Below are 27,112 nucleotides of genomic sequence, written 5' to 3'. Positions count from 1 at the left end.
TGAAAAGTTTCTAAAGAGAGACAAACAAAGATGATTTATATCTGAGAGGAGCGAACGAGAGCAGGGGAGATAAGAAAGTTACACAGTGGCCTGGACGATATTTTCCCAACTTTGGCTCCTTGACTGTTATTCCGCACTCTCTCTATCCTTAATATCCATCTTCATCCCCTCTGCTATCTCTACAACAAAGGAATTAAAAGCATGATTTTTATTTGTACTTTTAAATGAATGAATATTGTACACAGTCAACTTTTATCATGAATCTTTTCATGACAAAAGATGATTTGGAATCCAACTTGTACGTTTTGGGAAGCATACAGTCTTTTTTTTTTTTAAATAAAATGAGAAGATTGAAACCATTTTCTAGTCTGTGTGTTAAGTGTCAAGCTAAAGCCAGGAGGTCATTAGCCTAGCTTAGGGTTTGACTGAGTTAATGTTCAGTAACTCATCAAGCACAAAAACCCATAGCTCTGTTATTCCTTTGTTACACTGGAATTAACTGTCACTTGTTCTTTTCTTTTCTTTTTTATTGCTGTCGTTCTTGTCTGTTACTTTCTAATGCTTTGTTCCTGCAATGTTCAGCACTTTGGATCAACTATGTTCTGTTTAAAGTGCTATATAAAGTTGAGTTGAGTTGAGTTGAGTTTAAATAAACTTTCTCCTGTCCCTTCACATTCCACACCCTTCAAGTAAATATGAAAGTACTTTTAATCTGATCAATATATACAATATCTTTCTGGAGTATTGCTTTAAAGTTACAGACAGGAGATCCAACCCTGTAAAGTTAGCTGACAGAGAGTTTGGAAGACTTGGGGACCCAGTCAGATCACTTTCACTACAAAGAGAGATTGTCAGCACACTAGGACAACTATTGTGTGAATATGTTTCTTACAGAATTCACAGAGTTGGAAAAAATAATCTGAATGTGAACGACAAAGTGACAGACAGCAGCAGATGCTCACAGTGAACGCTCTTTAATTAAGACATGTTTTCCAGGGCTTGGTTGGTTCTTTTGTCTCATCAGTAATACAGACATTCAGAGGACACATTCTCCATGGTGATGTGCAAAAAAGCGTATGAAAGGAAAACAGGTACATTCTCATTTACTGTTGGCCTTCGGCCGCAGACACAGACACTTTGTTTTTGTTTTTATATTTTCTCTTTTTAAATTGTTCCAAACACAGACAACAACAAGCTCAGTTCATTGCATTGATTTTCAGCGCTTAAAAGAGGAGACGAGAAGGAAATTTTCCATCTACACCATTGGGATAAAAGGCCGGTTACCTTTTAATCCCTCAGTGGACCAATTATATTGGCTGTTCCAAACAGACCCCACACACAGGGTTGATCTACTCACTCCGGCTCCTGTGGATGTAAAGTCACACACAGGGATCCTTTTATTTAATTTATACCATTTAAATTTTAAAATAGAAAAAGTGGCTTTCCATTTGGGTTTATTATATTTTTTTCCACTCATATTTCAAGTGACAATTGGGGAATCAAACTCGTATTACCCAGTAGACATGCTTTAAATTTGCAGTGCAAAGAAAATCTGCTTTATAGGTCAAACCAGGGGAAGAATTTTGATGTTTTACAGACATGAGGGTTACAGATATCCCAGTTTTACATAACTTTGATGATCATTTTAAATACTTTATTACACAGCAACATTTGGTCATTTGTTTGCAATTAAAACAAGTCGCACAAGATGAGACTAAAAGTTTTTCAAAACATACGTTAAAAAAGGTTTTCATACAAATTTATGTCAGTTTTAACAAAATCAATTAGCTTCGCTTGGCTTAGCGTAGCATATACATTTAAAGATAGGTGAAACAGCTGGCCTTGCTCCATTTTTGGAACCCATCAGTTATAATCTAAATGCATTGTAGCCTCTGGGAGACAGTGTATTCAGGGCTTCCAGTGTCACCAGTTTTTATTGATAAAGGACTCCTGGCTATATATCTAAAACAGATAATTTAGATGACTGCAAAGTTTCCAGGGATTGCATTACAGTAGAATATGTTCCGCCTCTTATACTCCACATGGACTGTTTACTTGCATACAACCAAAGCCAGCCTACTGATTTAGCTTTTTTAAAGCAGCATCTTTAAATTGAGGTTAGCATTGCTCTGTCCAAAACTAAAAATATGCCTCTAGATAGAAACTCACTTATCAATATGTTGTATCTCATGTTGTAAACAAAACTCCCATAAGGAATTCCCAAAAGTATTTTCAGCTTGTAACCCTCCTCTAAAAAACTCTATCTTACCAATTTTATGATTCTGTTAGTAAAACTTTGAACAGGGCAGGGCTAGCCGCTTCAACCATGCTTAGCTATGCTAACCACCTCCCGACTCCAGCATACAGAAGTGACAAATGCATCCAATTACTTATCAAGTTCTGGTCAAGACACCAGCGATTTGCAAAAGTGTAGTTTTGGTTGAGGTTGAAAGTAAGTAGAATTTATTTAATCTGTAAACGAGAAGTTTGCTCATGTGTGCTTGTATACTTTCTTGCAGATAAAGATTTTCAGATCGATTCCAATGTCAAGCGGAATCAATTTTAACAAATGTGAGGCTAAAAACCTGCAATGTGTACGCTGATCTTTGCACACGGACATGAATGTGTTGATGTTTGACCTGAAAACTCTGCAATATTGATGCATCCATGCATGCATTTGATTTACTCTGTTTTCCTGTGATAATGAGAATTATCTGTTTGTTTTACCGAACTCATTTATCTCGTATACACCGCGGAGCAAAAGCACAACATAACTTTCCTCATTAGTGAGGGCAAGGGCAGAGGTCAGGCCTATCCCAGAAACCAGCCTTTTGTGTTGTTTTTAGATCAACAATAAATGATCATGTTAACACTGGAAAACAAGCTTTGTTATTTTAGATAATGAGCAAAATTTATCAGTTCAAATGGGAAAACCAGCATTAGTAGACCGCAAAAAAAATAAAATTGAAAGTAAGTCGAGGTCTTAACAGCTAAAATTGACATCTTATCACAGGAAAACCAGCTTCTTTATCTCGAGATGACAACATGAATAAGTCGATATCACAAGAAAACAACCCAAAGTGACTCGTTATCACCAAGGGAAACAGAGTAGATAAAAAATGTTACTTCAGTTTGGAACCAGCGACATTTGGCACAAACATAAAACAAAGACATGCATGCACACAGCACCCACACAGACACTCCCAGTGGGCCCTGTTTGGGAAGAACTAGTCCCAGTGCATCTTGATCCACACACACACACACACACACTCACACACACACTCTCAGAGTACGCTCATTAAAATGGGACTGACGCACAGTCAGATTTTCACAGCAGCAACACCCCTCTTATCCTTTCTTATGCAACATTCATCTTCCACTTTCCGGGAGAGTGAAACACAGTGTTGTGGTCAGAATAGTGTTCAGAACAAACATTACTTCAAATCTCATTTTCATGTCCCTTTTTTTCATTCTCAAGTTTGCTAGTCCAATGTGAAGTGCAAAGTAAATAAACTCACTGCAGGAAGGCGTGTGATGCAAATAGAGCCAAATGTGTGGAACGCTGGGAACTGAAAAGGGCAGCTTTGATGCGCAAGGATAAGTTAGAAATAAAAGTGCACACAGTATTGCTTCTGGATGGCAGAGACACCGTGTTTAGTCTTTGTTTTTCACTTTTGTTCATTTGAGTGTCTTACACACAGACATATCCGGTCCACAGGAGGGAAAGCATCATTGTATCGTCCGAGCGGATTAGCGCAGGATATAGCAGCGATGGAGAACCTGTTCCCATTTGTGCTGTTCCTGTCCCAGGTAGAAGAAATCGATTAATGTGAAGCGGTGAGACAGTCCCAGAGGAAAGAAGACTTGAGGCCTCAGCAGCACAAACAGCAGCAGAGAGAGAAGAAAAACCTGGAGGTGGGACAAAATGTTTTGTATTGTCGTCACAAGTCAAAGTCCCAAGTTTTAGCCAAGTCAAATCTAAGTCTCAAACTTTGAGTTTTGCAGGATAAAGTCACTATGCGTCAAAGCCTAGCACTAGCCTATGTATTTATCTGTAGGTATTAGAGTTGTCATGGCACCAAAATTTACCAAAATTGGGCCCCAAATATTAAGTAATTTCTTGAATACTGTCTAAATTGCAGTAAAAACATTTGCAATCTTTCAGTTTCTAATGTTCTTGTATAATTTAGACAGTGTTTCCTCCTCTGCTCTGTGTCTGTTGGCAAGAGACATGAAGGCAAATGTTGCACTTCAGGAGGCCACAGAAGGACTGGAGAAATGTCAGTTTTTGTTGACCTTTGACCTTAAAAGGACCAAAGCCCCTCTCTATCTTTAGATCCTGGTAGATTTTGTCAAATTTCAGTTTTGTCTTTGCTAGATATTGGGGTTAACATTCGTTCAACAACCCTTTTGATACCTGTGTTGCCCCTCCATCCATTGTTTGGTCTTCTTCTTTCCGTGTCCATGCGAGAGTTTGGCTTGTTGTCCCGAAGAATGTGAACTTTAAAATACCAAAATAATGACTGTAAACTCACAGGTCCTCACCAAGAGGACCGTCAACTTGATCATATTAAATCTTCATGTTTGAAAAGATTCTTACAACATTAAAATAATCCAACAGGATATTTAAGACAATAAATAATAATAAATTAAATTATTTTATTTTGACAAAAATTGGAAAAGTACCCAAGGAAGTTATGATAAAACACGTTACTAAGTTAGGAGATTCGCTGTTCTTCTGAAGTCTCTCTAGTTCCCTGAAGGCATCACTGATAGCTCTCAGTGTGGCATCATTTATTTCACATCTTATCCACCCTCCTTTCCACCAGCTATTTGAGTTCTTCCATTTCCCTCTTGCATACAAAAAGGTGTCTCTTCTTTCTCAAATATTTTCCTTCCCCTTTTGTCTTTCTCTCCTGTTAAGGTCAGAATCCTCTTCTTTCATCCCTTCATAGCAGCCTGTTCTTTTCTCAAAAGTTAAAATGACCTTTCCCCAAGCCTACCCCGTGAGCAAATCGTCTCAGCAGTGAAACTTGAAGATGATCAGGACGATCCTCTTGTACTCCTTCCTGAAGTTGTGGTTCAGGACGCCATAGACGACGGCGTTGAGGCAGCTGTTGAAGTACGCCATGAAGTAGCTAGCTGTGAAGAGCCACTCAGGTATCGCCTGGCTCAGCCTCGAGTCCAGTGCCACTGCCAGGCCAATCAGGTTCAGTGGCGCCCAGCAGACGGCGAAAAGCACAAACACCACAAACATGGTGAGGAAGTTGCGGAGGTCGTGTGGTTTGATCTTTGGCCGCGAGTCAGGCTTCACCCTCCGCCTCACCTGGATGACCAGGATCCAGATGCGCAGGTAGCAGTAGGTCACGATGCTGATTGGCAGAATGAAGTGCACCACCACTACCGTGATGGTGTAGAGCGAACTCACTGACTGGGCGAAGGTGCAGGAGTACACCCGCGGGTCGTACTGCAGCGACTCCACAAACCAGTTGGGCACGATGGCGATGATGGTGAGCGCCCAGACGAGCACAACGTAACACATCGTGTTGCTGTTGGAGAAGAGTTTGTCGTATTTAAGGCTGTGGCAGATGTAGCAGTAGCGGTTGATGGCTATGCCCGTGATGTTGAAGATGGAGCCGATGACGCTGAGGCCCATAAGGAAGCCGCTGATCTGACAGTGGATGTAGCCGGCGATCCAGCCATCGTGGAATATGGCGGTCAACACCAGCGGGTAGGGATAGAGGGCGACTACCAAGTCAGCCAGAGCAAGACTCACCACGAAGGCATTTCCTGCAGACATGAGGGGAGAAAGAAAGGTTGTGAGCTGGTGAATTATCTCAAGAACAGATTATTTCAAGTTAAGTAAGACTCAACTATTTGGGAAGGTGTTGGGAATCCTAAACATGTGGATCGTTAAATCTTTTTCTAAAAAGCTAAATTTAATCTAAATGGTCAACAAGGTACCCCATTCACAGTCTATACATTCTCAGGTAGGAACATACCATGAAAAATAATTCAAAAATCATCGGCACACTGAACCTAACTTTACTGTATTTTATTGTGAGCGAACAACACGTGCGGAAGCTATAAGCTAAATTTAATATTTTGTTCTAAGTCAGGTTAATATTGGGACTCCTTATGTAGAGCAACAGGCATCAGCCAATCAGAAAGGAATGATGTCAAAGGGATTAGGGAAGGACATTTTCACACTTTCACACATTTCACACAAACTCAAAAGGATGTCATTCATTTGGATATGAAAGAAAAAGTAAAAAAGAAATTAAATGGACCTTAAATATGTCCCTTGGAGAAACTCTCTGGGTTACCCAATTTCAATCATTGCAAGGGGAGGGAAAAAACAGATCATGTATTAAGAATAAAAGAGTGGGATCTTTTCTTGCATTGTGTGAAAGAGAATGTGAAAGACAGAAGATTTGTCGCTAACAAATAAGAAAACAACACAACAAAAAAGAAAGAAATGAGAGCTGTCAAAAAAAAAAAAAACAGCTGAATGCTGCTGAACACAAAAGCCAAAAAGAAAAAAAAAAAAAAACAGGGAACATCAAGCTTGGAACAACTGTGTGCAGGAACAGGATGTTACTGACAGACAGCAGAAAAACAAAAATAGTTTCTATCAAACAGGGGTGTGAGCGGGAGGCAGACATTAACCATGAAGCCAAAACTCTCAGTCGCATTCCCCTACTTTATTTTAATAGCATCTGGATCATTAGGCTCTCCAAACATCGTCTATGCTGCTTAAATGTCTCCACCATCATTACAGGCTAATGATTACGACTGTCATGTACACCCTGCACTCCTTACACTGATCACACACTCTAATTCATAAAATGTTCATAATAATGATGGACCATTGTTGTTCCCAAGGACTGGGTAAACACTGGTTTTTATGCCATCAACAGATCCATTAGTATCCTAGTTTCTTTTTTTTTCCCAGGCTCTCTGCTCCCCCAAACACCAAATGCTTTCACAGTGAAAAAAGTTCCCGCCCTGCTGATGTGCTCTAAAGGTCTCCCACGTGGGGAAATGAATGAAGTTTGAGGGCCTGATTTAGGAGTTTAACATTTACCTGCCGCCCCAAGTGAACCGTGCTGCATTTCAATTCTACTTCCTCAGTGTTTAAGCCATCGCACAAAGCTCCCTTTATGTAACTATCTTGTGTCTGTCCTTCATTAGTATACCAGGCAGGTTTCTATCTCAGGTTTATTCATCCCAAGTTTCCAATTCACACATTTTTCTTTGAGTCGAGTTCCCCTATAATCATCTCCTTCATCCATATTGATGTCAGTCACTGACAAAGCTTGAGCTTAAACAAGTGTTAACTTTGATAAAATGTTGAAGCCTCTGTGTTCTCTTGGCCAGGTCTTGAAGAAACGAAGATCAAGGTGGTTAAGTAAAGTGTAAATGTTTTAATAGAGACAATCTTCTGTTAAACAAATGCCATTCTGTTTCATTCGGCCTCTTTCTACGTCATACATCATGGGTAATTGCTTGCAATTGATGGTAGAGTGGTTTTCTGTATCTCTAGATACATTCAGAAAATCCAGGGTAAGTAAAAAAAAAAAAAAGCAGCACTTGCACTGCGTCTATTACCACCACTAAATTGCCCTTGGGCAATTCCTGCTAACTGCTCCACAAGAGCCGGGTTCTCTGTAAGACTTCCCAGAGTCCATAAAGGTAAAAAGGCTGAAATAACGGAAAAATCCAGAGAAAACTGAGTCTGCTTCCACATCAGAATTTCATGTCTTGTTGGGTAAAATGTTGAGCTCCTTACGATGTCCCATTGGTAATAAATCTGTGACGGTTATAGATATGCACTTAGAGCAACAATGTGTCATTTTGACACTTTAAAACACTAGTTTCAAAGGTTTATTTAGCAGAACCAATGAGTTCCAACTGGGAAAACGGCATCTCTCCCATTTCCACAGAGCGCCAGGCATAGTAACAGTCGGATTAGTAGGCAGTATACTCTTTGATTATGTAGTAGTTACTTGTGTGGATTTAATTCTTAGTACTCCTAAAGAGAGATTTCATTCCTCCATTCAAATAAACTTCTGTTTTGCCTTTGTTATTACAATTCATGTATAGTCAGACTTAAGGTCCTTCCTCTCTGTACATAAAACCCAACCTTGATAGTAGCCTCTTGTATCTTTATGGTTCCCCTTTTGTTCATCATCTTTACTAGAAGCATTCATATAATTAACGTGTACTGTCCTTCGCAGATGTTTCGATCAGATCTGAAACAAACCGAGTGGCTGGTCTAAAACCAGCACTTACTGCTGAAATAGATAAATTAAGATGGAGGCTTTTATCAAATTACATAAATCTTCACACACCCAGAGGGGGAGTGTGGTCATTAACTCTCGCAGTGTTAATAACACTTCACTCTACCTGCAAAGCAATATGCCTCCATTTAGCATTTATCACCCCCCCCCCCCGCCACTTCATCTTCATTATGAGGAACCTTCATTGTTTGTTATTATTCTGGACGACAAATCTTTGTCACAAGGATACTTCATCAAGGATACTTAGAGAAAAGAGCTGTGGCTCCAAGCACAGCGGCAGGGGACTTGTTAACCGACAGTCACTGCGAATTAGTCCCTGGTTCTGTCTTTATTACTCGAGTTTGCCCTTTGGATCTACTCTCAACCATATACCTCCTCTCATGTGAGCTGAAGATACATGTTAGGGAGAGAGGAGAAGAAACACTGACAGGGTTACAGATTTATTTCCTTATCAGAGGGATTTTGAGAATGACATGAAACTGGCAGAGTCAGTGTCATTAAAGGCATTAATATTGTGAACATGTAGATGTGTTGTACTTGTGTGGCAACTTTTTTCATAGTCTCAGTACACTTTTAAACTGTGGAGATTATATTAAAAATTGATTATGTTGTATTTTTATTAGGGCTGGGCAAGTTAACACGTTATTTTCGTGTTTACTAATTAGTTAATTAATTATCGTCGACAATTATTTTATCTCGCATTAACGCAGTTTTTATTTATTTTCTTATTGTAAAAGTCTGTTGCTCACTGGCTTTTATTTTGTAAAATTCCATCGTGAGCGAGCCTAGCATGTTGCTTACTGCTGCGGCGCTCACAGGAAAGAGGAAACAGTCAGAAAATAATTGGTGGATAATCAAGCATGGAGAAGGGTACAGAACTTTTACATGGCCATTTTCATTTTAAAGTTCTTCCAGACGGCACAGTCGACAGAGCCAAAGTTATTTGTAACCACTGCGAAGTTGATTTTTCTTAGTACTTTCAGTCTGAAATACCACCTAAATGCAATACACCTCAGTTGATACCAGCAAATCATTCAACGAAAAAAAACAGTGGAGCAAGGCTTTGGCAGACTACGTGTGGGAGAAGTATAGATAAAAAAAGAGAAGCTAACAAATGCTACAGCGAAGTGAATAGCTACAGCCTGCAGGCCGATTAGTGTTGTGGAAGACGTTGGTCTGAGAAACGTTCTCAGAATCGCAACAAATGACGGCAGGTATGAGATTCCCTCAAGACGCACGAGTTTTATGAAAAGGAGAGGCACTGAACATAGACTGGTTATATGCTGCTCCCTGATAAAAGAAAAATATTTCTGCTGTTACCTCAGAAATTGCCTGTTTTAATGTTATGATTGTGGCTCAGGATTTTCTGGGCAGTTTATTTTTTTATATAACAAACAGAATGACATTATGCCCTTGCAGTGGCAATAAGCTTTAGTTTTGTATTTATTTGCTTTGATTACATTGTTTAAGTTGAGAAGTACATTTACAATAAAAGTGCGCTATACACTACTTCTTAATTTATTCTTGGATTTTGCGTATAACAATGCGATTAATCGTGATTAATCACAGGAACTCATGCGATTAACGCGATTAAAACTTTTAATCGTTGCCCAGCCCTAATTTTTATGCATCGGTTTAAAATCTTTCTCTTATTGGCTGAGTTGAAGTAATATTAAAGATTATGAAGTACAAAAAACAGCAGTTCTTTAAGGAATTGCACGTCTCCTTTAAACAACAGCTAATCACAATTTCAAACATTATAGGGCACATATTATACTCTGTACTATTCAACAAGTTTAAATAAGTCTCAGAGCTCCCCACAACATGTAAACTTTCTTGCTCAAAATCCACTCTGATCCTGTATTTGATCATGCCTATAAACCCCTCTATTTCAGCCCTGCTCAGCACAGGATGTTTCTGTGTCTGTAGCTTTAAATGCAAATGAGCTGCATCTGACCACGCCCCCTTCTGGAAGGGGATTTGGCTCGTGCTTTCTTGTTCCATACTGTATTGTTTACTGGGAGAAGCAAGACTCAGAGGGCAGAACAAACACCTAGCCGTGAGAGTGTCACCCACCTGGGGGAGGGTTTACTGCCCTTTGTGATGTCATGAAGGGAAAATCTCCAAACGGCCTGTTTGACCACACATTTTCTGAAAAGTTAAGAGCTAGGGGCACACATTAGTATTAGAAAATTATGGTTAAGTGTATATTTGGCATAATATGTGACCTTTAAAACTTGGTACGGTCATCACATTTTAGGACTTGTAAGGCTGAAAACGTTTGCTGCTTGTTTGTGATCTCTACAGAGATACAGAATAGTTTCTCTCTGCTCAGGATTGGTTTACAATTCAGGCACGACAACACTGCTTTAGGTTTAGAGGCTCATGACTGTCCACGGGGGACTGTGTACATGTCAAACAGTCAGACTGACAGATGGTGAACATGACATACAAATAGCGGCAGGTGGAGGGTTTTGTCACTTGCATGTAAACAGATGTTGCTTTGAGACCCTTGTTGAAATGACTGATGTTGTCTGTCTTCTTTAGAGGACAGTCCCTTAAAGGTTGAGTGGATTAGAACATTTATATCAATCAATCTCATGTCTGTGGTTAAGTACAGATCTGCATTCAGGACGTGATTTGCATAAATAGTGAAAAAAACTAGCTTGATTTTGTCCAAGGGTATAAATGTGCATAAAATTATATCTAAAGCTCCAATTAAAGACCAAAAACTCATGCAGGAAATAGTTTACTTATGTTCAGGGGCGTTTCCTCCTGGGTGGCATGGGCCCCCCTTGAAATCTTATTGCCCAACCCAAGGTGCCACCCCAATTTTTAAAATATGATTACAGACCTGAGAAAGAGAATGTGTCTGCCAACGAGCTAATGTACCTAAGTATGACTTATACAGTAAGCTCATACAGCCACAGTACAGAAGCTTTCAGCAGCAGTTCCCGCTTTCTTATGTAGCGGTCTCTGAAGTAGCATCGGGTGTTTCCACGGCAATGATAGACATGTCATGTCTGTCATGGGAGCTCTGTCATGGCGGCAGCATGAGAAGACACGATCCATTACGATCATCTAATTAAGCATTTCTCAGGCTTTGATGACTGTAATGCAAGTACTCAAGAAAAAAAAATACATCACAGGTTTAATTTGGATGTTTTAGTGTAAAAATTGTACATATTGTACGTTTAAATGTTTTCAGACATTTTAGTTCTTTCATCAAAGTCCAAACAACAAGAGGCCCCTAAGCTCCATAATGATGAATGAAACACAACCAGTTATGCTAATGGTCCTCTTCATTAAGACGAATAATAAGCAGAGATTTGTATCGCTGTGATGTGATCTTTGCCTCTTGAACACACGAAGAACTCACACTAGTTTCAAAGACATCAGGCTTTTGCAAATTCAAATGCTAATTTATGCCACAAGTCGCTTCCATATCTAATCAGATCATCTGTTCTGGAGACGCTGTGAACTTTTTAAACTTCCTCCAGTCGGCTGTTTCTTGAGTTATACTGTAGCGGCGTGTTCCCAGCAAGACAGACGTCAGCGTGAACGAGAATCTCATACACACTCTTCTGAAGTGAGACTCTTGTTTTTGTCTGTGTGTCTCATTTGTTTCTCAGCAGTGTGAGTGTGTTCAGCACTGCAGTCGGCGCCGTCTGTGTGTGTGATCCTGACAGCGGCTCTGACTGCTGCCGCTTGTATCTTATTCACGTACAACTGCAAACACTGCTGTCATCCACAGGCACACAGATATAAAGTTGCAGTATAGGTGTGAAAAAATAGACCCTTTCTCTGTCTGACTCACCCTTCAGCTGACATTTCTGGATCACGCTGGAATATTGTAGTGACGCAGTATTGTGTGTTGGTGTTTGGAGGGTCATATTCAAGGCTTCAGGCTGGATTTGAGAGTCAATTTGAGCTCAGCAGAAAGTTTTGATTACTTCAAACCGAACTCAAAAAGTTATTTTTTTCTGTTTTCATTGTAATATGGTTTAAATGTTGTTTTTTGCCACTGTATTCATGTGTTTAACGTTCTTACAGGAGAGACACACTTTCCTCAACTTTAAAAACACTTGACCTTAAACATTTACTGAATCAAACTTGATCATATACTCTCAAGTGTTATTGGCATAATTAACATCAGGGAGAACTGGATAGGGTTAAAAACTAACAATTCAGACCATAAACTCACACATCACTGAAAAGTTGAATAGTTTTCCTCAGACTTTTGTACTAAGGCTCTTTTTGCAACCCCTGGAATCTCCCCCTGATGGCTTGTAGAAATAATTTTGGTCCAAGGCAACCAAGAGCCTTTGTCCCCTTCTTATATACAGTCCATGAAATGAATGAAAAGACAGCTGACTACTGCTGGTAACTGGCTGTGAAGATAAATCAACCTATCTTGAATGTGTAAAAGTTGAATAAATAGCCTGTTAAAGTCTTTTTGTTTTCAGCAGAACATCTTTGCAGCTGCCGGGAGCAGTTAAACACTGAACTTTCACAGCCTTTCATGAATCGATGGCCTCAGTAATTAGAGAAAGCATTGTTCATGTTGGTGCAAAACACTGAGGCTAATGAGAGAGCTGCAGGTAAACCAGGAGGGTTAATGAGCCTTTGTTCTTATGTGGTATTTCAAGAGTTACTCAACCCAAAGAGCTGTGTTCTTTTAGTGCCGAGCATTCAAAAACACTGAGCTTGGACTAAAGTTTGTGTTTTCTGCAATCATGGGGGTACAAAATGTTTTTTATTTTAGTATGTAGAATACAATCCATACACAATAAAAATAAAACACATGTATTAAAAGAAATATCTTTTGATTCCTATTTTATTCTTTTGGGGATTTTTGGGAAGATTTAGTAATACATTTATTTGAGAGGCCAGTGGATAGAGTAGATAAACGGGTTGAGAAATGGTGGAATGACATTCTGTAAAGGAGCTACGATTCAACCTCTAACGTGGTCGCCCACTTGGTGGCTTATAGCCTCTGTACGCGGAGGGCGACCTAGGCAAACAGGCGCACAATATATCCTATTATTTCTAATACTGCTACTTTTATCTTTCTCTGAACATTAGGAGGATAGAGTGGGGGAACCCACGGCCTCTGGGCCAGTAATAGTGGTCAACTGAACACCCAATCCAAATGTATTTATAAATCAAATTCAAAACCTACAAAGGTTGACCAAAGTGCTGTCCAATCAATCATAAAAACATGGTAAAACACTACGACCAATAGTAAAACAATAGGACAATAGGTCTAAAATGTTTAGACCAATAGGAAAGCAAAGCTGAAAGCCATCTCTCATGCAGCGCCAAAAGTCAAGGAGTAGAGGTGCGTTTTCATGGTTTGATTTAAAAACAGGTAGTTTGGTGGACACTGGACAGTCAGACATGCGTCACTGTAGAGCATTGTAGCCTTTTCTATTGTGTGTTTTGTAACACTCTCTTTTTGATAAAGGATAGGTAATATAAAAATCACTATTTTGTAAAACCTCGGTCAAACAAATCAAACAAGAACATAAAAGTTCCTCAAACACATATGGGCTCACCATTTTGGGACACGCTTTTTGAGTAAAATCCACTGCACACCTTTTTTAGATTGACCTTTCAATACCTGCCCCTCTGTTTTTTTTTCCCCCATTGGTCAGAGCTGTTCTCCAAGCTCAGTCAAACAGTAACTTCCTTTTTAAACAAAACACCCGACACAGAAAAATATGTGACTTTTGGAATATACTTTATTTGTGGGGAGTCCAAGCGTACAAGTGGCAAAACTCTTAACTTTGTACAGTCAACTTCCAGGCCTACAGCAGGTAAGTGTTTGATACTCCAAAGATAGATTGTGTTTGTTAGACAGCTTCATTCTTATGGATGTGAGCCTGTGCAATGCTGCATTTCATTCCCATGGTGGCAACAAGAAAGGCATTTATACAAAAAAATTCATTTTTCAGAGTCGGGATCTGAAGGTTTCAGGTTAAAGATGAGCCGGGTGTTGTTTTGCCTCGAAGGCCTCGGGCAGCAGCCGAGTCCTCACCGATCCTGAAAACACAAACAGGCAGAAATTAAATAAAATGATAAAGTATCTGAGCAGTTAAAGGAAATGAGATGAAATAAATCATGGTGCTACTCGGCAGCGACTCACCAGACTGTCTGCATCCCGGGGCAGGTGTGCTGCAGCTGGTGGGGATCAGGTCAGGCTCATCAGACGTGATGTCGGAAGGGAAAAGGGAGGACGTGACTTCATGTTATACACTGCAGCAGAGCACATGTCTTCACTTTAAAGCCCATGTGTTCCTGCTGCCACCTGTTGCTGCTGTGTAATCTCCTTTTTTTTTTTACTCTCAGTGGATTTGTGAGTTTTGCGTTATCCACAGCATGCCCTCAATAAATTAGATTTTTAAATATATTCATAAGTGACATTATAAAAACTCCACAATTACTTCTCTTTGCTGAATAGAACTTCAGCCTTTTCTCATTTCCAACTTTTTCCATAACAGCAGCTTGATAAGTTTGCACAATTTGATGATGTAGGTACCCCATCTGAATAATGTGTGGACACTTATTTAGCTCACTAGTTTATACACTGTGTAAGAAAGAAGATGTAGCATAATGGTAGCTACATATTATGAAGGGGTCAAAAGACTGTAGTTTGTTTCTTATGTGAAACCAAAAGTCTATGTGAACGTGTTCAAAGGAGTCTACTTAGTTTAAAGCTACGTACAAAAGTTATTCTTTAAATTGGTTACACTGTGTAATATATGTCAGTTTGTAAAAGATATTAGGTTGTGCAAATAATGTACACGTTTGATAGTAATACTAAAAATTAGTTTTTGGTGCCTTGACCAATAGTTTCTCTAATAGTTAAGCATATCACATATTATATTTAATATTTTGCCTTGAAAAAGGTTGTTTTAGCAGGGTGCTGTTAATCACCTCGTTTGACATTTACCCAGTGGCCCCCTGCAGGTCTACTCACCTTGACTTAGTAGCGCTGCAGAGACAAAACTGACGCTATTTAGGGCCACTGACAAAACTGCTGTTTAGCAAAAAGAAAAAAAAAAGGGATTGAAGTCCTACAGTCATGCCTGGAGAGATTGCAACATTTCTTAATGAACTCTTTAAGTCATATTTCAGACAGTATCATAATAAAAAAAAGCCTCTGGAGTCTTTGGAAAGAAGAATATTCCTAACCCGCTTTGACAAGCAGCTGTTCTCCATGAAACCAGCAGTGATCATGACCTGCTCTTAGACCTGCACTGTCTAATTAGATTCTTCTCTGAATCTGGACTCAACACAAACAATGACTGTTCAGAATTATAAAACAGCCTCACTCAGAGAGTCATGTTGATGGATGACTCTCTTTAATCCTCTGCATGACATAACCCTCAAACAGTGACCAATCAGCCTTTATGCACCAGGCCCTTTTATAATACATGGTCGATTGCAAAATAGCATTAACACGGCCAACCATTCACTTAACTGGTAATACGTTCCATTATTGATTATTGATGTGAGAGAGGAAAATTCACCCGTTTACAATCTGCAGCCTTTCTCTTTGAAACATGTTTTTCTTGTTGGTTGTTGAAGGGCATCCAACTCATGATGGACACAGGCTTCATGAAGTCCCCCTTTTACAGATTATTTGGACTATGTGAGTAATTGATTGAATTTAATTGAGAGAATAAAGACCTTAACCAGTTTAAACGTTTTGGCCTACACTCATTGTGGAGTCTGTGTTTTTACCTTTTTACCCATGTTTTAGAAAGACATGAGACTCAGTAGTGGCAGGTGCATTTATCTCCAAAAGCACAATTTCTCACAGACAGACCAGGATATCTTAGATGTTAGCTTGATGCTTACTAGAGATGAGGACTCAAGTTTCAGACTCGAGACGCACTTAAGGCGCACACAAATGCGAGACTTAACTTGGACTTGCCCCTCAAAGACTTCGGAGTAAATTGTCATTCCCTCCCATCTTGCGTAACCCACAGCGTCATGTGCGCGAGCAGCCCCACTCCATAAATGACACGGCGAGCACATCACCTGGAGCTGCTGCAGACGGAACATCGTCTCAGCGCAGACTCACTTGAGATGCTTGTCCAGGTTGCCTCGTTCAGGAGGACAAACCTCAAACCTGGAATGTTTTGAAGAAGCCCCGTATATGATGTGAAACTGAATTTTTAGCTTTAGTGTAAACTTATATCAAAGTATTGACACATCAAGCTCCACAGATGATTTACCCTTCATAAAGTTAATCATGTTGAGCAGTGACACTGATATCTCAGTGACACCTGATGTCCATCTCTGCTTTAAAAACCGATAAAAGTCCTCCTGCTGGGGACCGTACCTGCTGTCCCCCTCAGTATTTATAAAGGTGTGCTATCTGAAGACCCAGAGGGGAGTTTCTATAAATACTTTTCCCCTGCTGGCCAGCTGTGACCTTGCTTGGATAGTGTAGTCACCAAATACTGAAGCTGTCGGTAAAGTGATGTGTGCAGGGGCTTTACATTTCACCCCTTACACCTCCCCTTTAAAGTTAGGTTAATAAGAGGCTTTCCTCCGTTGCAAGAACAAACAATTGAATGCTGCTGTTTTGACTTACTTTGTCAGTGTTGCTAACAAACTCAGGCTATTTGTGGATAGTGAAAGCTGGAAAACATCTTTATTAAATGTCTGTACTTAGCATTTAAGTTGTATTTGAAAGGTTAGGCACAGTTTGGCAAAATGTAAAGTCGGCCTTATTGTCTTTTCTCATTTATTCAAACATTGGAGCGTACTGTGCAATACAATTTACTTGAATGCAAATTAATTTCTGGGACATTTTAGAACCCAATCCTCTTTGGTTCGATATTTCTGAGGACACGACTGTCACCTTTAAAATACTCACAAGCTCACAACTGCCATATGAAAAATTCCTCAGAAACATTTTTAATCAACATTTTTTTCTGCTGCTGTGATTTAAATTTCAGGCTCTTTTATGCTGATATTTAAGATTGTCATGTTTCTCTAATTCAAGCTTCTAATTACAGATCCAAACTTGATTCAAGATTTGTCGTTTTCTATTTACTGTGTATTTTAAGTTCCTTTAAAATGTTCAAGGCTACTAACATTTGCCGAAAGGTTTAAAATCTTGTCGTCTCACTTCTTGTTTTATAGATGATGCTACACCATAAAAGCCCCCAAAGCCATGTGTGGCTTCTGAATGTATATTTGTTAATGAGTGTTCATAATGTGGTCATTACAGAGCGTTTCAAACTGTGTCACCTTCTGCAGTGAGTTCGCACATTTACATAATAAGTTTCATTAGTTTGGAGCTTCAGGGTTTGGTTGAGATCCATCAGAGCTCCTCGGAGTGAACTCCACCACGTAGTGAGATGTGGGGATGAATATGAAGGTCAAAGAAGCACCCTGAGCGCCGTCTTAGCAGTAAATCCCCTCAGTGTGTGGTATTTCAGAGATAGACCCCTCCTCAATCCTGCTGGTTTCCAGCTGTCAAACCGGTTGGTTCAGGATTTAGAGAAACACCCAGAGAACATCCATCTGTTCAGATTTACTTATCGTTATGTAAAGAGTGAAGCCACCCACCATACCAACACTTAAAACTGACTGAACTCCATCTGTGGGGCTGCTGTTATTTAATATATCACAGACTTTAGGACGATGCATCATCCTTTTATTATGAAGCAGTTTACTTTAGTTGTTTTGTACTTGTTTTGTACTTGTTTTGTACGTTTGAGGTTCTGCACGGGTAGAACAAGGCATCAAGCTAAAGGAACTTGTTTTAATCTAATTCTTGATCAAAAGTTGTTTAGAGGATTTTGAGCTCTATTGAGTCAGGTTTTGATTCTTTGTATTGTTAACAAGCCTCAACCTCGAGGACTAAAATATGAGGGGCCAAACAAAAAATGTCAAAAACTGCAGTTCCGCATATATCCCATAGAGTCCCATGTTAAACTGATCTTCTTAACAGCAAATATCAGCATGTTTATTGCTGGTAATACAGTGAAAAACCCACCATCATTGGGCTCCATAATGCAATGGATGACGTCACTAGGACTTTGTCCATGTTTTCTATGCATGTGGCATTAACAATTTCCAATATAGATGACATTTTTTGCAGTCAAAGTTGTTTGACTGTTCTTCTTCAATGTTTACAGAACAAAAAAGGAGAATCCAGAGAATACTTGAGGCACGTTTTAAAAGCACTCTGTATGCGCTACACATACAGCAAACCATGCACTCTTCACAAATCGTCAAACACAGACCTACAATCACTTTTGCCATGATCAGTGGAAAGTCTGAGATTGGGGCACTAGTGGCGCAGTGGTTAGCAGCCCAGGTTCGATTCCAGCCTGTGGCTCCTTTCCCGCATGTCATTCCTTACTCTCTCTCTGATCTCCAATTCTACTGTCCTATCTCTCTATTAAAGGCACAAAAAGCCCAGAAATAAATCTTGGAAAAAAAAAAAGAAAGTCTGAGGATGACATCTCTTAAATGTCCGTCAGTTACCACCAACTGCCTGAAACTGCTAATAATTTCACTCTAAATGTGTTTGGCTATTAGGCTCATTTGCATTGAGGCAGGGGGGCGAAAATGTTTAAATGATTTCTGATTTAACAGCTGCAAACGGCACTGGGGCGCCAAGATGCAATTTGCTTGGAAGCACAGTATTGGTGTGCATTTTATCAGTCTGCATAAAATAGGCTGTCGTTATGGGCATTTTCCAGTTTTGTCAGTCTCAAAAAACTGACATGAATGATTTTAAAGTCGATTCAGAGGATCAGTTTGAGCACCTTTTTGAAAAAGCTTTTTATATTTTCCTTCAGGAGTCTGGACGCTGCTAAACTAAGAAACAAGGCAGAGTAATCAGCAGAGCTAATAAAGTACAGATGTGGGGCAAAAAAATGCATGCTCAGGAATGGATCCAGGTGACATTTAGAGTTCCCCTGTCTGGTCTTCTGTGGATTACAGGCGGGACTGACGTTCGGTTCTGAAAAGGTTGAAAACTACTGATCTACCAGCCTCTAGATCAATAAGAAACTGTCTGACTCGTTCAGGCTTCTACAAATTGATTTCCAGCTTCCACACAGCAGTTTTTCTGCAGCTTAAGAGGCAACAAATGACTCAAACTCTTTTAATTTGAGCAAACAGCCAGGAAGCATTGGCGCAAAATACAATAAAGCAAGTCGGCGGAGGGCTGAGCGGAGCTGCCAGGCATGTCAACACGTTTCTCTGTATTGATGTGATACTTGACTTTGTAAAGCCACTGCAAACATTGACCCACAAGAGCCTTCTTACTTTGTTATTTTGAGGCTTGTGTAAATAATGACACCTACAACAGGATTAGAAAATAGTTTGAGTCTAAATTGTAGATATTTTTCATTAAACATTTCTTAAACAAATTAAAAAAAATCTTATTTCGTAAGATGGCAGAGCTTCTGAGTTTGACTCAAGCAAACTACTTAGAGCTGCGCTAAAGGATAGTCTGGTATCACCATTCCTCGGTGGAGCCAGGCAGCTGTCGACTCCATGGGATCTGTCCCACCCACACACTCTGAAGAAATGGTTCAGATGCCATAATTGTTTTTTGTACAACATTTCCTGATGGTTTCCTTTCTTTCCTGTCGGATTTTGTGGATGCTTAACAAGAGTCTCAAAATTGAAATTACATGTGCATCATTCCTTTTTAAAAGCTTAAAGCTCTCATACATATATAATGTTGACTGAAACATGTATCGACAGATGTTTTTTGCACCACAAGCTGCTGTAACTGAGGGTCAGATTATGAATGAAGGTAATCTGTTCTGTGTAGATGTGGCGACACTGACATAATAAACAGTGACAGGACTCTGCTGATGATCAGGTGCAGTCTCTGACAGGACAGGAGGAGAGGGGAGATGGATGGATGTTGGGGAGGACATTATAATGGAGAGAGGAGGGGAATAGTCACAGGGATGTGAAGAGGAGATGGTAGGAATCTGGAGGAGAAAAACTGCAAGACACCAGCTGGGCAGGAGAGACGGGAAGAGAAAAGTAATTAAGAGGAGGAGGGGGGGGGCGAGGGATTGAAAAGGGAGAAACGTGGAGGAAAGTAGAGGGAAGGTGAGCAGAGACTTGTAAAGGAATGAATCAAATGGAAAGAACAAGAAAGGCATGCTAGGGAAGGGAAGTAGAATTGGAAGGGCAGGAGATGAATTGAGAAGATGCGGAAACTGAGGAAAAAGCAGGGAGGGTGAAAAAAAAGAGCTCAGACAGGACAGGAAGGAAGATCAGATGAATGAGGAGGCAGCATGAAGATTAAATGAGAGCGGTGAACAATTCATCCAGTATTCCACCTCCAATCGTTACATTTTCACTCACAGACGACGGGGATGCAGGAAACCTGCGGCCTGATGGAAAAAGCCAGAAAACAAATGAGCTGCCTGTGTTTGACTGATGTGTATGGGACGGCTTTGACAAGCTGACGGCACTGACAGGACACGGCTGTTTATGTGTTGATTCATTGGGATGCTAATTTGTCATTGTGACAAGCAGCGGGGAGCTGTGCAGCCCGACTGTGACAGGTGACAGAAGATTATCTTAAAAAGAGATAAAGTTAATTAACTTGTAAACCTGCCAACTACAGTCCTCCCTTCTTGTTTATTCAGTACTTAAATTCAAGATTATTCCAGATTTTCTTTCTTCTTTGCAAATTCTTTATAAATGTATAACTCCTCTGTCAAGAACAACATTTGGTGCTGTTGCGCTCAAACTCCCAAATATATGCAAGTTAATTACATTGATTTTTTTACAGACATCTTTGTTTTAACTCGGCTTCATTTAGAATGAAATGAAACTGTTTTCAGAGGTCAGAACTAAAAACTGAAATAAAGACATCCAACAATGCTCACATAAGTTATATATGTAACTTTGAGCTAGAATCCAGGACAAAGAACATTTCTTTGTGAAAGTGTGGCACAGATTTAGCCAGATCCTGTCTAGTTAGTGTCGCGATTCATAAATGTAGGGAACTCAAGATTGCACATTTATTTGAGGCGATTTCTCCATTATTAAGTTACAACGATTACAAAAATCTGCAAAACAAATATATCTAAAATGTCTGTACTTTGGTTGCTCATTAGAACGATCAATATCTTTTTTTTTTTAACCGTTTTTTGTAAACTCATTCTTGAAAGTGCTCCATACGGGGCAACAACTTTGCAGTAGGCAGGGCATGAACAGAAAATTTGTGTTCAGGTCAAATTAAGAGGCTGTGCAGGACTCCAAACGAGAGGGAAAAAAGTGCATTTCAAACTGTCTCAGCGACGTCCTTAGGATAAAATAGATGGTATTTTGGAAATTTTGCAAACTATCCAACATGATAAAAAAAGATAGTAAAACTTTGATTGTATGCTGCATTCTCATAGCTTAGGTTGCCATCAAACCAAACAGCAACACGTGTGTGTGCCTCATACACGATCCATATTCATTTTTTAGATCAAACTTTGAGGCCTGTGATGAAATACAAACTGTAAATGTACTTTCTCCTAATCTTCTTGCATAATTAAGAATAATCAGCAGGTAGTAATTGGTTCTCTTCTTCTTCTTCTTCTTCTTCTTCTTATAGAATCTGCAGAGACCTTTACATTTAAACAAAGAAATCATCTTTTGTCTTTCCTTAAAGCTTTTTCTTGTCAACTCAGGACTCAGGTCTTTTTATCTTAACTCTCCGACCCGAGTGTTTCATTTGATCCATTAATGTCCCCCTGACAGGGATCAACTCTAAACTTTGAAATAACCGCTTTGGTTTTTTAATCCTCTGATTTTAGTTTTAACCCACAAACCTCACAGTCTTTCACTCCATCTGCACCTCTACCTGCACCCATAATCACTTCTTTTTTACAATCAATCAGTCTGTTGTTTGTTTATTCTGCGTTTTCAAGATGGTCTGAGCTGATCGCAGCATATCTTAATTTTCTGTTGGTTCTGGCTCTGTTGCTTTTCCTTAAGTTATTTCATTGTTCTCTTCATAAAGATGTTTTTTTTTTTTTTGGGGGGGGGGGGGCGCTTTCATTATAGAATCAACAGAATGGCAGAAAATAAATTGGGAACAAGAAATGGCACACAGGAGCTTTTGTAGTCAAAGAAATATAAAGACAGTAACAACAAGACATTAACACAGTGGTTAAAGAAGCGAACAAAAGCTGTACTTGTACTACTCAAAGCTGCTTTTCTGCACTCTTTGCATTCCTTAGGTGTCAGTTCACTTCAGATGGTCAAACATATTCACAAACCTCAGCCTCCTACACCTTTCTGTCACTTGTTGTATGAAGGGATGACAGCTCTGTCCAGAAAACTGAGCTCAGCGTAAAGTTCATTCAGAAAAAACTTTCTGTATGACTCATTCATTCACAGTTCTCCCACGCAGCTCTCCCTCTCTTCCCTCCATCCTTCAAAGCAGCTGAAAACAACCTGAATGTGTCACAATCTCTATCAGCCGATCATTATGATGGTAAACTTTAAATCCACCCAATTCATCTCCGGTGCCATCACTTTCAACGTCACTCAAAGCTAAAATATACATCTTAATTCATTTGCTTGATGCTAACTCATAATGGAAAAAGCAAATAACGAGCCAACAGAATAAGAATTGCAATCAATGTAATTTTAACTTAAGAAACAATCGATTTTTAAAAATGTTTATAGTGTCTAGATATGCAAAGCTAGTTTCTTAGCATCTCTATAGTGTGCACTGTTACGCCATAGTTGTGTCACTGGTCGATAGTCTGCGGCCTGTGTGCTATGACACCTGTCAATCATTTACACTGCTGAAGTGAATGAAAGAGGATGCTACAGAACTTGGAGCCCAATTAGAGATATTGCATATTCTTGTTTAAACTATTAGGTTGGGCTGCCACTAAACTTTGAAACCATCTGCCTGACAAGATGGTGACTTAACTTTCCTCATTGCTGTGTACATTTAGACGCTAAAACATGAAAACCACACAGCTAAAAGTTCTGCTTCATGTAGACACTTCACCACAAAGTGTGAGGTAGTTGATGGCAAACGATGAATCAAGATCCTGCTTTCTGAACACTTTCCAGCATCAGGGTGGCCAGTGATCATTCTCCTAGCGCTTCATCTTCCATGCACAACCTCCTGTTGATCGATGTGTCCATTAACGCACACACGGAGCTAAGTGCTTCTACTGCACAGCTGCTTATCCAGGCAGAAAACAGCCTGATATTTGACCTGGTGACTTTTTGACCTTCTGACCAAACAAGCTTCTGTATCAACAACAGGTTTATGAAAGGTAGAGGCAGTGTTGGGGACGATGCTGGGAATTGATTTTTTTCCTGCCTGCACTATTAATGTGGGTGCTTCACAGGAATGCGAGGACCATAAACGTCAAAACAACTCTTCAATATGCATATATTTTTATACGAGTGCGAAGGAGCTTCCTGTCCTCGCTAAGTGCTCCTCATGTAATATCTTGAGCTTCAGATGGCTTTACTGGAGCATGCTGCTGAGTGAAAGATAACAATTAGGCGCCTGATTGATTTTTTTTTTTCTCTACAATGTTATGTTTAAAGGGGTCCTAAGTGGCCGGGTTAATATTATGCACAGTGGTGCTCTTGAAGGCTCGCAGTCCTCCTCTATCTGTGGCTTCTATCAGATTTACACATCGATTACAGTGAGTCACCAACTACAGCTTCACTACTTTTCTCCTCCAAAGTCCTTGACAAAGAGGCTGAACTGTCCTGCAACTGCAAAAAAAAATAATGATAATCTTTTTTTTTATCGCTGACCATGACAAATATTCTGCCACTGCTGCACTTTTATACACATAAAACAACAAGTCATACATAGTTCTGCATCTGCTCATTTGCAGCAGCCAAACATGCTGTCAAAGAGTCCTTGAGAAAAACATCAAGCAGAGATCTGATCAGCATGAAGCAACGACAAGACTGAAGATGAGAAGGTAGAGGTACTTATAAGGCGTTGACAGGCAACTGATATGTGTCAACTTTACGGGGTTTCATTGTGTCTGAAAACCAGTCTTGAGAACAGCTTTTAAAGCATGGCACAGGCAGTTAACTCAAGCTTGTGATCTGTAATTTGCGATGTTACGCGTTAGCGAGGAGAACTGAGCTCTCAGGGAGTGCAACAACTTCTTCTAGCAACTCTGCCCAATTTATTGTATTATAATGCTGCAGGGAAGTCAGATGCAGAAACGAGTTCAGACTTCTTTGTGATAGATAAACAGTTATAGAGAGGAGGTTTATGAGGGGTAAGCCATATTTGTCTTTGATTATGCAGGACAGCTGTATTGAATGTGTGAGATCCATTTGATATCCTGTTTTTTTTCAAAGAAGTGAAGTGATTCTTAAATTAATCCTTCATAATGAAAAGTCTGTTTTTTGTAATTCTCCAGCAAGGTATTAAAATGTAAATCAAGAAATAAAAAAGTTATCCTCTCAATGGTTTAATGAATAAACTCTACTACTCAATAAGTAGTGACGTAAGGTATTGTCAGCATGGCTGGTCCATAAAAGTTTCATCTTAAGATGATGTTCTTATAGAATCTAAACCTCCAGCAAAAATGAGAAACTTTGGGAAAAACAAAAACACAGCAAGCAAATTGTTTTACTGTAACAGCTTTTTGATGCTGACCTAACCATGAACACAAAACCTGTACCTGCTTTCCTGAGTTTCCTGTTTCTGAACACGGACACGATGACCAGCATGTTCCCGATAACATCCACCACGATGGTCGTGATCAGCACGCCGGCCAGCAGGGTTACCACCCAGGGGAAGGACTGGTGGTGCTGACCTGGGGCCCCCTCTTCCCCTGTCGGCGACGAGTTGCGGGGCCCCAGCGTCCCCTCCACCATGGTGGGCTCATGGTCCTCCAGGGACATCAGTTGCGGGAGGTGCCTCGGGTCGACGAGTCGCATCGGGTCGTGGCTGCGGAAGGAGGGTCCATTCAACATAATAACGCACAGCTGACCGGAAAGTGTCAGTCAGAGTTTGGGCGCTGTTGGGAACTCTGTCTATGTACTGACGTCATTGTTAATGCTGAGTGACATACATGTTTTTTTTTTTTACTTTATATCTTGTGGTTTTGACCACACTTCAGAGCTTTTTTTAGAGTCCAATGCTGCCACAGCAACTTCACAGACAACGTGCAGCTGGAAGGAGAGGAAGATGGAGAGGGTTTGCGACCGGACCCGCGCCAGAGATGTGGCACATGACCAGAAAACAGCTGATACAGTATGACAAACTGTGAGACACTTTCACAATAATACAGCGAGCTCAGAGCTTCAGCGACTCCGCATCCCAATGAACCCTAATATGAACTTTAAAAACTTTGTAAATCCTCCTTATGTTACTTGTGTACTAAACTACACATCTGGCTTTTATCACAGAAAGAAAGGGTGACACATTAAATACGTCTCGTCTTCCACTTGTGGTTCTTATGATTCCGGGTTTTTGGGGGGGAGCTTTAGCCCTCTCTTCACCTTTTCTTTCCGCCTTGATGCAGCTGTAAGCACGGGGAGCTGTGCGCTTTGCTGTGGCGCAATGGCACCGGGGCGAAGCGTCCTTTAAGCGCCCGTGTCTCCACACTGCGCAAAGCAGAGCAGTTCTATGACACTATAGCGCGGTGTTATCTTTGACATGTCCCACTTTCTTCACTTCCGACACCTCTGTGGACGAGGACACAAAAACCGACAGAGGGGTACTCTAGAAATGTGCGCTCAACAAATCTCCTGGACACAAAGGAAGAAAAATGCAACAAAAGTCTTTAAAAGCAGGTGACACGCGGCCAGTCTAAAGTCCAGTTCCCATTTAAGAACGGGCAGAAATGAAAACAAAAATGCAGAACTGAAGCTTCTCAGGTCATTTCTGTGTGAATCGAGACCTGTCCAGCAGCTGGAGTGATGTTTCCTCTCTGGTGTTTCATTCACAAATCCGCGTGATTCCTGCTTCATTCACTTTAATTTGCCGCTCTGTCTCGCTCTGCCGGCCTCACGTTCATTCAGATTCGCACGTGCGAGATGCAACTTGAGCTCTGAGCATCTTTGAGGAGATTTACGTGCCTTATAACGTCCAACCATCATGCGCACGCTCTCCCTCTCTCCTCTTTTTTCTCCTTTCCGGTCTCTCTCTCTCTCTTTTCTCTTGCTGCTGTAGCTTTGTGTACATTTGAGTGTGTGCGTAAATCTGCCCCACGCACTGTCCACATCATCGATCGCGATGCTCTCACGTCCCTTTCTCTCTCTTTTTTCCTTCGCATTTCATTCCCTTTTGTCCAGAGTTTTAATCCTTCATCCCTCCCCTTTTTTTCTCTTCCTATCCCTCATCTCTAAATTTCTCCTGATTTCCACCTGCGCGCAGAATTGCCTTTATTCGACATGCAGCGATACTTTCTCTTTCGTTCAGCTTCTTATCGCTTCTTCCAGATGCCTGCACGTGCCATCGCCCGCACGGGTGCGCGCGCCTGCACGATCCACCCTGAAGGCATCGCTGGCAGCTCCACATCTCATCAATATCGTGTGGCAGAACTCAGAGCCCATCTCTGATTCTCAGCAGTGAATTAAAGCTTCACCTCTTTGTTGAGCTAAGTGGCAGTGATTTACGATGAGATTAAAACATCGTAGAAAGAGAAGGCAGTAAGTAGAGACTGTTGAGTGCGTTAGAAACATTAAACACCTGCGTAAAGTGGCAATGTGAGGGAGGATACTTGGCTGCTGGATGCCTGCAAGTCAGATAATGGCAGATACAAAAAAAAAGAAAGTAAAACACAAGTTTAAAAGTTAGT

General features: G+C 40.4%; 1 protein-coding gene across 1 annotated transcript; it reads right to left on the bottom strand.

The window, feature by feature from the left end:
* Positions 1 to 955: 955 nt before the first annotated feature.
* Positions 956 to 26,731, bottom strand: mtnr1al (melatonin receptor type 1A like). The gene is made up of 2 exons (XM_065959010.1): positions 24,989 to 26,731; positions 956 to 5,790 (listed from the first exon to the last, which is right to left on the bottom strand). Exons 1-2 carry the CDS (start codon positions 25,281 to 25,283, stop codon positions 5,021 to 5,023), a joined length of 1,065 nt encoding a protein of 354 aa, XP_065815082.1. The 5' UTR covers positions 25,284 to 26,731; the 3' UTR covers positions 956 to 5,020.
* Positions 26,732 to 27,112: the final 381 nt, after the last annotated feature.

Source organism: Labrus bergylta, chromosome 9 (genome assembly GCF_963930695.1).
Source record: "Labrus bergylta chromosome 9, fLabBer1.1, whole genome shotgun sequence".
Classification (NCBI taxonomy): Eukaryota; Metazoa; Chordata; class Actinopteri; order Labriformes; family Labridae; genus Labrus; species Labrus bergylta.
The sequence above is the reverse complement of the archived record's forward strand: the minus strand, read 5'-3'. Positions and strand labels throughout refer to the sequence as shown.

Bases quoted from the DNA above. Each gene is read 5' to 3' on its own strand.
- mtnr1al (XM_065959010.1), bottom strand. From the start codon at position 25,283: ATGTTGAATGGACCCTCCTTCCGCAGCCACGACCCGATGCGACTCGTC. The intron at 5,791-24,988 runs GTACAGGTTTTG...TCATGTCTGCAG, and splicing joins CAGGAAACTCAGGAAAGCAG to GAAATGCCTTCGTGGTGAGT.